The sequence below is a fragment of the Pelophylax lessonae genome (assembly GCF_965119305.1).
Source record: "Pelophylax lessonae genome assembly, chromosome: 5".
Taxonomy (NCBI): domain Eukaryota; kingdom Metazoa; phylum Chordata; class Amphibia; order Anura; family Ranidae; genus Pelophylax; species Pelophylax lessonae.
Window position 1 is genome coordinate 179,899,639 of NC_138772.1, and position 13,119 is coordinate 179,912,757.

Consider the following 13,119-nt stretch of genomic DNA (forward strand, 5'->3'; position numbering starts at 1 on the left):
TGCTGAAGAGGGTGGTTGGAGGGAGGGGGGCGATTGAAGGTAGGGACTAACAGTCTATTTACAAAGTGAAGTTTCACAATAATCACAACAGTTTCTGTTCATATATATATACTTTAAGCCCAACCAGATGACTGCAGACCCGCAGCAAAATATTATGAATTAGGGGACTCTGATGTAAAAGATCATGCAGGAAGTAAAAATACATCTAATGCAGGAGTTCCCAAACTGTGGGTCGCAAGCTAAGTTTGAGTGGGTCGCCGGCGAATTTGACTGAGGGCGGTCGGGGCTGCCCAGGATCAGCAACACATTGTGTTACAAGGAAGGAGCTGGTGGGGCCTTGAGCTCCACTGACGCTCTGACCCCGCCCCTTGCCGTGTGCGCTGTTCTGTACAGGAGGCGGCACCTCGGGGTAGGAGTCGGACTGAGTGGAGCTGTTATCAGAGTGCAGGCCATCGGATCTAAACGCCAGGACCAGTCACCAGGTAGGCCAGACACTGCTTGATGGCTTATATATGCGGGTTGGCGACCCCCATTTGCAAAGGCATAGCAGCCCATTAATTTGAATGGGGTGTTATGCCTGCGTTTTCCACTGAAAAAAGGTGCATGCAGAATTCAAAAAAATGCAGTGGCCCGTGAAATCCATCCTGCTTTTGCACCATGCGACTTACCTGCAGTTCCTGCACAAGCAAACTGTGTTTTTAAATGCTAGGCCCACGTATTTAAAAACGCAGAAAGCTTGCCAGTGTAGCAACTGTAGGTAAGTCGCATGGTGCAAAATCAGGATGGATTTCAAGGCCACTGCATTCTTTCAAATGCTGCATGCACCTTTTTTCTGCGGAAAACGAGGGCATAGCAGCCCATTCAAATCAATGGGCTGCTATGCCTGTGCAAATGTGGGTCGCCAACCCGCATACATGTGAACCAGGCCTAAAGCAGTAGTAAAGTAATTTACAAATAAAAACGCTGGTCCTCCTGCAGGTTTAACCACTTCTGGACTGCAAGGATTTTCTCCCTAATTGACCAGGCTATTTTTTGCGATTCGGCACTGTTATTTTAACTAACAATTGCGCGGTCGTGCGATGCTGTACCTAAATAAAATTGATGTCCTTATTTTCCCACAAATAGAGCTTTTTTTTAGTGGTATTTGATCACCTGTGCGATTTTTTTATTTTTTGCGCTATAAACAAAAAATCGACAATATTCAATTACAAGCAAGTGGGTCCCGAAAAATAACTGTATTCAGAAGTGGGTCTCGGCCCAAAAAAGTTTGGGAAGCCCTGATCTAATGGATACATAAGAAAACCAGGAATACAGAAAAAAAACCTGTGTCTCCATCTACTGGACACTTCTGTTACTACAAAGTTGATGCTGCAGCTGCATGGCAGGAACACAGAGCAGCAGAAAATTAGTGATATTATGAAGAGGAAAAATTTTGCGAATGCAGCTGCAATATTTACGTAATGCAGAACTTGTAATATTAATCAGGTTATTGGCAAACGAGCATTCTCCTGGCTGGTGATATGCGAACAGAGGCACATGCATTTTTTTATTTTATTTAATTTTTTTACCTTTCATATGTTTTGTTTGCTTTTGTTGCATCACATTAAAGTATATGTATACCCAGACAATACAATCTCACATAAGCATTAGCATATCATTTTATCCACTTTTAAGACTGAGCCTATTTTTGACACTTTTTTTGTTTACAAGTTAAAATCAGTATTTTGTGCTAGAAAACTGCTTAGAAACAAACATTATATATATTTTTTTAGCAAAGACTCTGGAGAATAAAATGGCGGTCATTGCAAATTTTTTTGTCACGCGGTATTTTTGCGCAGCGGTCTTTCAAATGCCATTTTGTTGGAAAAATTAAGAAAAATCACATTTCACTGCATTTAATAAAAACTAAACAGTAAAGTTAGCCCATTTTTTTTATATATTATGAAAGATGATGTCATGCCGAGTAAATAGATATCCAACGTGTTATGATTTTTAAAATTGCGCACACCCGCGGAATGGCGACAAACTACGGTCAAAAAAAAAATCTCCATAGGCGATGCTTTAAAATTTTTTAACGGTTACCAGTTTAGAGTTGGAGTGTAGCTCTTTTTTTTTTAATTATTGCTTACGCTCTGGCGATCATGGCGATACCTCACATGTGTGGTTTGAACAGTAATTTAATTTGCAGCGCGACTTCAGTATACGTTTTCTTTCGTGCACAAGCTCACGGCGACGTGGACGGCTAAAATTTTTTTTTTTTTCCTATTCTATTATTTTTTTTTTTTTCATTTTAACACAGGTTTTTAAAGAAAAAAAAAATCTGATCACTTTTATTGCTGTCACAAGTAATGTAAACATCCCTTGTGACAGCAATATGCAGTGACGGGTACTCTTTATGGAGGGATCGAGGGTCTAAAAGACCCTCGATCCCTCCACTGCACTTTCATGTATTCAAAACGCAGAAAAAACTGCTTTTTTGAACGCATTCACTTTTTGAAACTGCTGCCTTTAGCAGCCGAGTAACCCGGATGTGACGTCATGGACGTCGCCTCCGGGTTACGTTATCGGAGCCCCGATCGAAGCCGCATCCGGCTTAGATTGGGACTCCATCCAGCCGGCGGACGCGCCAGCTGGTTGCTCGGGTTCCCCGGTGGGACGGGAGACCCGGGCAGAGCCACGGAAGGCGACGGGACGTCCCCTCTAACTCGCTGGGGTAACGATCAAGCGGCTCCTGAGTCGCATCGGTCGTTACCACCAGAAAGCTGACCGCCACCTCTAAGAAAACAGTACAAACTAGCTAGAGGCATCATCCAGTACAACCACTTGAAGTCAGCTGACGTAGGCCTACGTCAGTTTGCGTTAAGTGGTTAAAGTGGTTGTAAAGCCTTTTTTTTTTAACCTTAATGCATTCTATGTATTAAGGTGAAAAACCTTTTGTGTGGCAGCTCCCCCCAGACCCCCCCATTTTTATTACCTGGGCCCGATCTGATCTAGCAATTTGCATGAGTGCAGCGGCTCCAGCCGCTTTCTCTCTCTACATTGGACAGATTGAAAGCGGCAGGAGCCATTGGCTTCTGCTGCTGTCAATAAAATCCATTGACATGGGAGCCGGCAGTGGGGCCGAGTCCTGGTGTCTGTGTCAATGGACACAGCAGCAGGACTCAGGAGTGAGTCCGAACGGGTTGCCCCATGGAAAACCGCTTTCTGTGGAGCACACAATGAAGAGGAGGAGTCTGGAGTGCCAGTGGGGCACCCCAGAAGAAGCAGAAGATCAGGGCTGCTCTGTGCAAAATTATTGCATTGCATTTTACCACCCCAACTGCTTTCTCTTTACCTGCAAAAGCAGCAGCCGAGGCTGTACACATGCTGTAACCATAATGTCTTATGGCTATGGCAGGAATTCTACCCCCTGTTGCTTTCGGCGAGCATTACTGATTAATGGGGCCTTGGAGCAACCACGTGCGCTAAATGCGGTTGCAGCAGATTGGTGGTGCATTTAGGGGGTTAAAACAGGCAGTGAGGAGACAACATATTGCCTCCTCACTGTCTGTCAAATGCCTCTGAAAAGCGATCAGAGAAGAATTGCTTTTCAGCAGAGCAGCATTCTTTACCGCTAGTGTGAACGAGCCCTGAAAAAGCAGTCCTGCTAGCGTAGAAGAGCAGTTCTGATCATACAGGGGTCAGTGAAGGGGTCAGGATCAAAAGTAAGGTACAGATGTGTGTATGTATGTGTATGTGTATACGTGTGTGTGTGTGTGTGTGTGTGTATATATATATATATATATATATATATATATATATATATATATATCCACAAATCCACACACGCACTGCACATACATACACATGTACCCACATGCAGTTCATACATACACTCACACACATATATACACACACGCAGTCACGCATACATACACGCTGTATATATACACACACACACACACACACACACACACACACACATATATATATATATATATATATATATATATATATATATATATATATATATATATTATACATACATACACATACATTGTGCATACGCTCACACACACACATACAGTACATACATCCATAAATATATATATATATATACATACTGTGTGTGTATACATACATTCATGCATACATACATACATACAGCCTTTTTAAAAAAATGCAGATCTACTGACCTGCCTGATCCAGACACCTTCTCGCTTGACTGACTTGAGGAAGCCTCTCCCATTCAGGGCTCTGAACATCATCAGCTCTGCACATTACTGGCAACTCTACCGACCGTTCGGACACTCCTTAGTGTCTTTGTCCCACACCCATCATACAGTTACATGTGCCACCCTGGCTGCACTGACAAGAGTGGGAAGTATTGCATCCCAGCAAGCTGTGCAGGCATCAGACCGGCCCTTAGCAACCGATGATGATTTGTTCAGTTGGCAGGATGCGGGTGGGAGGCCCTCATAGCTTCCCAGTGTATGTAGCAGCTACATGCATGTTTAACACAGCAGACCAGCACCGCTGTAATCAAAAAATGGTTTATCTGGTGGCAAAAATAATCTTTTACTAAATGCCTGATTAGTTGAGGAAGTTTAGGGCCACTTTGCTGCGGCACCCCTGGGAACTCTTCACGGTACACCAGGGTGCTGCTGCACTCTGGTTTAGAAATGCGGTAATATGCCATAATGAGTGTTTACATTATACTGAATGCAGAGTTGTCTATGATTCTTAATTTGAAAGCTTGCTGCATTTCCTGCATGATACCTGATTTGTCAAATAACAAGTGTTCCTTGTTTAATCTGGCAGGATGAACAGTCCGGATGGGGACACTACTACCAAAGAGCAGCCTGAAAGCCCTGGCAGTACATACAAATCCTTTAGGATTGGTTAGTGGCAGCCATCACTTGTCAAGATATTTTCACGTACTGCTTTTTTAATAGTTTGTTTATATTATTAATCTCTGTTTTAGATAACCCAGAAGATCTCAGACCCAAAAGTGGCCTTGGTGGAGAAGCTAATGAATCCATTTTCTTACTCAGGTAACAAAGGAAATGTGCATACAGTATATAATGGTAGCATTCATTTTCATTCTTCAACAGAATATACTACATTTTCTTTAGGTATAGTAAAGCTGATAGGTTCTACCTATTTACAGCGCCTGAAGAAACATTGGGGCTTATTTACTAAAGGTAAATAGATAGACTGTAGAACTTGTGCACTGGTTTTCTCCAGAGCTTAGTAAATGTGGTTAAGCTCGGCCAATCATATGCAAGCAAAAATACTGTTTTTCTTTTTGTTTTTTATTTTCCTTGCATCTGATTAAGTATTCTTTACAAAGTGAAATATCACTACATTCAATAAGCTCTGGAGAAAATGCCTGCAATGTAAATTTGCCTTTAGTAAATCAACCCCAGTCTTTTTTAAATTTTATCTTTTACTCAATGTGTATATTGCATGATCATCACAAAGGTTGTGAACTTTTGGGTTCCGGGTTTTTGATTTGTTGTACTAAGCGCCACAAGAGGCAGATCATCCACAATGCAACCCAAGTGGTGCCTAGTGAATTTCTAGGTGGCCCAGCTAAAACCTTCAGGTGTGAAGATTGTAATGCATGTTCAGTATGCATTGCAGCGCATGCCTGATATATATACATACACACTGTATTACCAAAAGTATTGTTGGAGCGACTGCCATCATGCGCACATGAAATTTAATGGCATCCCAGTCTTAGTCCGTAGGTTTTAATATTGAGTTGGCGTACCCCTTGCATTCCTTAAGACACATTGCTAAACCTTGTGGACAGCCTTCTCAGCAGAGATGAAGCTGTTATAGCTGTAAAGGGTGGGCCAACTCAATATTGAACCCTACGGACTAAGACTGGGATGCCATTAAAGCTCATGTGCGTTTAAAGGCAGGCGTCCTGACACTTTTGGCAATATAGTGTATGTGTGTGTATTTTTTTATATATATTTATATATGTGTGTGTATGTATATGGACCCATTTACACCCACCACTGTGTATGCTTAGATCTTCTGTATCTCCACTGTTGTACACCCATAATGCACCTTTTGGCCCTGGGGTTTGTGCAGTAAGGACTTTATTTATGCTATATATTTTAAATGGCACTTCAAACCCTTGTCTTCAGATTTGGTATTAATTTCTTTTGCATTTGCGCGCTATTCTTTTTTAATATACACTTCAAACCCTTGCCAAATGACCTTCAGTGCACCACAATGCACAGATGGGAACCATTGATGCATTGGGATGTAGTTTGTTTAAAAAAAGTATTTTTCAGTTACTTGTGTTGTGGAATACTGGCAACCCCGTTCAACACCATACCTCATGTTATTGCGCATTCAGTAACGCACTGCAACTCATCACAATGGTGTGAATATTTTTACCATTCACATAATGCATATATACTTGTCCTTTTTTTTTTCCTGCAATAAAACATGCATTGAATGCAGCTCAAATATTCATTTTTATGTGTCTAGTTCACATCTATGTACTGCAAGATTAAATTTAAAGACTAAATCTATATTCTTAAAGGTTTTACATTCCTTTCTTATACATAATGTCTGCTCCTATACCCTTTTCATCTGTCTGCAGCACATACTACCCACTGCATCCCCTCTACACTTATTTGTTGTACATAAAGGCAACATCCTAACTTTTGTTCTCTGGTCTCTATTTTTATCCTGCACATATTGTTAGCCATCATTACTTCTGCGTGTTTCTCCTGCATATAGTGCCCACTATCACACCATGTGCACTCCTTTCTTGCATGTACTGTCCACTGCCACACCTCCCACAAATCCTGATGTTCCACTATCTGTACTTCTCTGCTGCACATATCTCTGATTGTCATAGTCTCCACACTCCTCTCTTGCACATACTGCTGGCCGTCATAACCTCTATACTCCTCTTCTGCACATACCTGTGACCGTCAAAGCCTCGACACTCCTCTCCTGCACATACTGCCAGCCATCAAAACCTCTATGCTCCTCTCCTGCTCATACCTCTGACTATTACAGCCTCCACACTCTCTTCTCCTCCTGCACATACTGACAGTCATCATAACCTCCTGTGCTTTTCTCCTGTACATAAGGCCTGTATCATACCCTCCACACTTCTTTTCTGTACATAAATCCCACAACCATAACCTCTGTTCTCCTATCCTGCCCATATTGCTAATCATCATAACTTCTGCACATTTCTCCTGCACTTACTGCCTGCTATCATACCCTCTGCACTCCTTTCCTGCACATACTGGCCACTGCCATAGTCCCTACACTCAGCTCCTGCACATAAAGCTTGCAGTCATACTATCTGTACTGTCCTCCTGCACCTACTGCAGTCCATCATAACCTCTGTACTCCTCCCCTGCACATGCTGCCAGCTGTCATACCTCTGTACAGTGGCGGCTGGCGCTCCATGGGCCAGGGGGCGGCAGACTGACCACGCCATACCCCCCCCCCCCAACCACACCAGCTCCAGCCCTCACACCATACAAAATCCTCCACACTTTTCTCCTGCACATGACCTGGCATCATACCATCTATACTTCTCTCCTGTGCCTGCCATCATAGCCTCTACAGTACATACGTCTCGTTGTTGTGCATTTGTCACCTGCACATGATGTAATTTCCCCTGCACTCCTCAACCACTGAAACAGGTCTTCAACATTGTTTGTATTATTCCCAAGCATGCCCATTATGGAAAAGGCACACTTTTACTAGCATTAAAACATGCTGAGCTGAAAAGCATTGGTGTGTACTAGCCACAGAATAAAAAAAAAAGATTTTTTTCAAATACATTCTACTGCTTCAAAACAGGCAAATATTAAAAGTCCCATCAGTATCCATAGATGGGTATTGACTTCCATCAAATCAGATTACCAGGAGCTGCTGGGAATCTCTTCCACAATTGGCAGTTGAAAAGTACTTCCTCTCTTATCCTTTCAAATAGACAATTTAGAAATTATCCCCACTTAAACTGAGATATTCCAACAAGTAAATATTTCTGTACAATACCATGTGCCCCCAGCTGCCAGAGAATCTTGTTTATGTGCCATGGAAGGTCAGAAATGGCCTGAAGAAAATCAGGAGCCCCCCTTGCTATTAGATTCAGATATCATTAGTATGTCTTATGTTTGTGAATTAAAACAGTTCTACTTCAATTTAATAATAAAAATTTTAATTATTGCAGCTCTTATACCACCCCACGACCGAGTACTGCTACTGGAAAAGGCAAGAAAGTACCAGATCCTATGCTGGCCTCAGTGCAGGAGGCTGTTGAAAGTCAAAAGGTAACTATTATTATACTTATCATTTGTCTACATTTTCAACCAGAACAAATTAGAGTATACCCTTAATCCTTGCCGGGTATTATTTTCTTACATTATTGCTTTAATATTTTAAATAATATTTGTGTATCTCTACAAAAATGTCAAATAAGCGATACGCAAACTGTTGGCGCTATATAAATTCTGTAGTATAGTATTAATAAGAATATAAAAATGGTAAATTTTTATTGGCTAATTGAAGTACAGGAGGTCAAATGCAAATTTCAATTCTTACTCTGATCTTTTGAATAACATGAATAGACTTCATGCTTGCTTACCTTCTTCTTAGCATAGTGTGCCTTATGCTTTATACCTCATTGTGCAGTAAAGGATGAGTGCACTTATAAATACAAAAGCTACTGCATGTGAAATTATGTATACACTCCTATCAACGAAAACTTTTAGCCAACCAACACCAAAAAGTGATTCATACCCAAAGTAAACAATAAAACCAGAATATAGTACAGTGCTAATAGAACTAACTAAAACATGTAAAAGGAGTATACTCCTCCCTCATAACATAATAAAGAAACAGCCAATCCATGTCTTTCAAATTCCCCAAAAGTTTAAAATTTGATCCAAACTCCTTGAAATGGTGAAAGTGCAATCTTCAGTGAAATATTCTTAATGCATGCTCCCAACTGAGATAAGTGTAACTCCTGCGCTACCAACCAAATGTGTAAAATTCAATGGTGAAATAGGCTGCTGCTAACATCTAATAGTGTTCCTACACTAGTTAAGTGATAAAGTGAAGTAATGATGTAGCGCTACCCACCATGCACAAATATTAAATACCAATAGTGAAATGCTTAAAAAAAACATTAGAGCACACAAAATGAAGCCGCAGTGGCTTAAAGCTGACTTAGAGTAACTAAACATAGTAAATACCGTTAAAACCGTGAATATGCACCTATACATACATATAATAATGTGTGATTCAAAATATAAATGCTCGTAAAACAATAAACCGTGATATACAAATATGTGGAATGTGATAAAGTCTCTCAAGTCTTTTCAACTAATCAGTGACTATGAATGAATATCACCTTCAGCGTCAGAGTAACATCCAACACCAAACTGATTCCCAAGGTGTCCACTAGCTTTCAAACAACTCTTGCCACATCAGTGTTCATAGAACCCTCACCTCCCAATAGATGTATTGGCACATGAATGTGTTAATTCATCAAGGTAACATTCAGGCATCTCCTCCCGAGTATGAGCTCTCCAAATAAGTCCCCTAGATTCCAGAGGTATTTATGGTCAGACTGCTTTAAAACTCCAACCAAGCTTTCTGCCAGCTCATGTATGGGGAACAAAAATCAAAGAAAGCCTCCCTTAGTGTAGTATGTAAACTAATAAATGCTTTATTAAAAAGAATAACACTCACGATCGTAAAAACACTTTGAGGTACTGGAATGCACTTCCGCATGTGTCACTTCCAGTTCTCGTTTGCCTCTGCTCACACCCTACGCGTTACGTCACCCTCAGATGACTTCATCAGGGATGGCGGCAGGCAGACTAGATTTCCTCTTATACACATTATGGTCACAATAGTGAGTCGGCTATGTTGTTGAAGCTAATGCATAAAAACGGAATGGCACCATTTTGTGTGAGTCCTAAAGATGTTTATATCCATAGCCTGTCATTTTCTAGAAGTCGATGTGTACAGGAGCGATTATATTAAGGTCACATAAATAAGCCAAACATGTGTGATACCTGCTATAATAACCAATGTAAGGGGTGATAATTCAGCCTGAATATAGTGGGATGGTGTGACATCTTTAGAAATTAAATGAAAATAAAAATAAAAAATGGGGCGAAAACTAAACCAAAATGGTGCATCAGAGAGAACATGATCAAAATAGCTAAAAGGATACAGTATTGCAGTGCATAATAAACATACATAGACCCTGACTGTCATATATAAAATGCCTCATGAGTGTTGTGTATACTCTATTAAACCAATTGAAATATAAAAGAAAATGACCGTGAGGAAGGGCCAATATAGCTATTGCTAAAGCTACAGCTTTTTGCTGTCAACTGGTCTTTGTCATGCACACTGTACTCCCTTTCCTCCAAATCTGCTCACCTTCAAAGACAGACCTCTTAGGTTGCAGGAGGTCTTCACACTGTTGTTCATGAGAAAGGGTTAAACTTCATCACTCCTCCTCATACACAGCTCACAGACATGGAAGGGTAAAAATGCCAGCTCATCCTTTTGTACAGTGTGAATCGTAGAGAAGAAAAATATCATAGCGCTCACTGCACTAATACAGGAGTTGTGTTACTGGCCACATCACCAGATTAAAACGGGGAAAAAAGGCCCAAGTAATGAAAAAGAATGCATCAAGCACATTTAATGATTGGTCAGCTGCAAAATATTACATTTTTAGTTTTGGGTTTAACCACATCCTGTCTGGCCTATAGCAAAATGATGGCCGGGCGGTGGCTCTCCTGTTCTGTCTGGATGTCATATGACATCTTTCAGTACCAGCCACTCGTGTGCACTGATCAGTAGTGCCTATGACGTAGGCTCTTTACCATGTGATCAGCGGTGCTGATTACAGTGTAACTAGGAAGTGCCGGTTACCGGCATTCCTCTTTTCACGCTGACAGGGCGTGAGTAGAGGAGAGCCGGTAAGCGGCTCTCCTGACGGGGGTGGGGGGGGGGATCTGCACTGTTAAATAGTGCGGTGATTATCAGTGCAGCCCCATTAGCGATGCCAATAAGTTATGCCTTTCAGTGCCCATCAGGGATGCCTGTCCGTGCCTCCTCATCAGTATCGCCTATCAGCGCCCATCATTGCTGCATATCAGTGCTACCTATCAGTTGCGTCTCTAAGTGTCCATCAGTGCTGCATATTAGTGCCGCCACATCAGTGAAGGAGAAAAATTACTTATTTACAACATTTTATAACCAAAAGAAAAACCTTTTTTTTTTTTTTTTCTTCAAAATTTTCAATCTTTTTTAATTTTTTTTTTTTTTTTTAGCAAAAAAACCAGTGCTGATTAAATACCACCAGAAGGGGGGGGGCGTGGCCGGACCGGGCATGTGAGTGGACTCAGCTCACGGAGCTCCCGTCATTTATCCTTAAAATAGATCCTTTTCCCGGCCGGATTGCCCTATTCCGTGGACTGCTTCTTCTCAGGGGATCCCCCTGAGTCCATCGACGCCTTTTGCTCCCGGATGAGTACCTGCAATCCGGAGGTCCCAGGTCGTGGGTAGAGCTCCGCTCCGCTGGCTTCCAATCCCTTGCCATCCTGCCTCTGCCTGCAATCATCGGGCTCCAGCTCGCCTCCAGGAGGCTTGGTATCATCCCTGCATAGGAATCCTGCCTTTATTTTTTGCGGAGGACCGCACTTTGTGGAGATCCGGATTGAGGCCTAGTCGCTGGTGGAAGCCGCGGTCTTTCCTACCGCGGGCGGCCGATCGCGGAGGCGCCTGGGCGGACTTGGATCCGGTAAGCGGCTGCACTCCATCCCTTGCCCGCTGCTCTCCCTGGACTGTCCCTTGTCCTAGGCTCTTCCTGACACCCTGGATGTCCAGATCGGGCGCTGCTATGACCCGTGGGAGCAAGCAGAAGGACGGCTCTGTCCCTGGCTCGGCCGGTCAAGATGGCGCCGGGGGGACTCCGCAGTACTCATCCCGCGGCCCTGACAGGCAGAAAGATACAGGTACGAAGCCCAAAACAGTGCGTGCGGGGGGAAAAGACAGCGCTGGTGACATTCTGTTGTACGCAAAAAAGTTGTGTGACATCTCGGGACCCAGTGAAGTGGACTCTGTACCCCTGACAGGAGCACAGGCACTCGAGGCCATTCAGCAGGGCCTGGGGGATGTGGAACCATCTGTGCAGCCTGAGCTCAGTGAGGAGATGGAGGGAGACACACTGGAGGGGTCTCAGCCCACTTTGGGACACATTCTTCTAGCTGTACAGAAATGCACGGCATCAGTGAACACTGTGAAGGACAGATTGGGGGGTCTCACGGAGGAAGTGGCCCTTATGCGCCAGGATTTACAAAAAATGCGGGAACGCACTACAGCAGCCGAAAGTCGCATCTGCGATTTGGAGGACCAGATACCCACACTAATTACGGAATCCAGGGAAACGGCCAGGCAGGCTCAGGCAAACAAGAATAAGACAGATGATATCGAGAATCGCCTGCGCAGGAATAATGTCCGTATAGTGGGGCTCCCAGAGAAGGTGGAGGGCAGGGACCCCACGGACTTTGTAGAAAAATGGCTTTGTGAGATCTTCGGGCGTGAGTCCTTCTCCCCTCTGTATGCGGTGGAACGTGCACACCGTGTCCCCACTAGGGCGCTACCTGGTAATGCTCCCAGACCCATGCTCGCCAAGATTTTACACTACAGGGACAGGGAGAAGGTGCTCCGCCTTGCACGTGAAAAAGCCGATATCAAATATAATGGAGCTAGAGTGTCCTTCTACCCGGACTTTTCGGCAGATGTCCAAAAACAAAGGGCCAAATTTATTGATGTAAAGAAGAGACTCCGTCGAGTTGGCCTGGTGTATGCCATGCTGTACCCTGCCCGTTTGAGAGTTACGGCGGAAGGCAGGGCGCATTTTTTTGACACTGCTGTAGACGCGGCGAATTGGCTGGATGTTCACGAGCCGGCTCTCGGCCGTAGAAACGGGGATGAGCACGGGGAGTGACCGGGACTTCTTCAGTAACCGGACTCTTCTACATGGGAGCTACTCTACATTTTGCACGTGCGCTAGCACGCTGTCTGTTTTTGACCCGGCCGGGGTCGTTTACCGTTTGG

General features: G+C 43.3%; 1 protein-coding gene across 1 annotated transcript in view; it reads left to right on the plus strand.

Moving 5' to 3' along the window:
- The window catches only part of ULK4 (unc-51 like kinase 4), a 1,112,493-nt gene that overhangs the window by 82,177 nt on the left and 1,017,197 nt on the right, over nucleotides 1–13,119 (plus strand). The window contains exons 10-12 of the mRNA XM_082258381.1: nucleotides 4,801–4,880; nucleotides 4,964–5,033; nucleotides 8,204–8,303. Coding sequence (XP_082114507.1) covers nucleotides 4,801–4,880; nucleotides 4,964–5,033; nucleotides 8,204–8,303 — 250 coding nt within the window. The remainder of the gene's footprint in view (nucleotides 1–4,800; nucleotides 4,881–4,963; nucleotides 5,034–8,203; nucleotides 8,304–13,119) is intronic.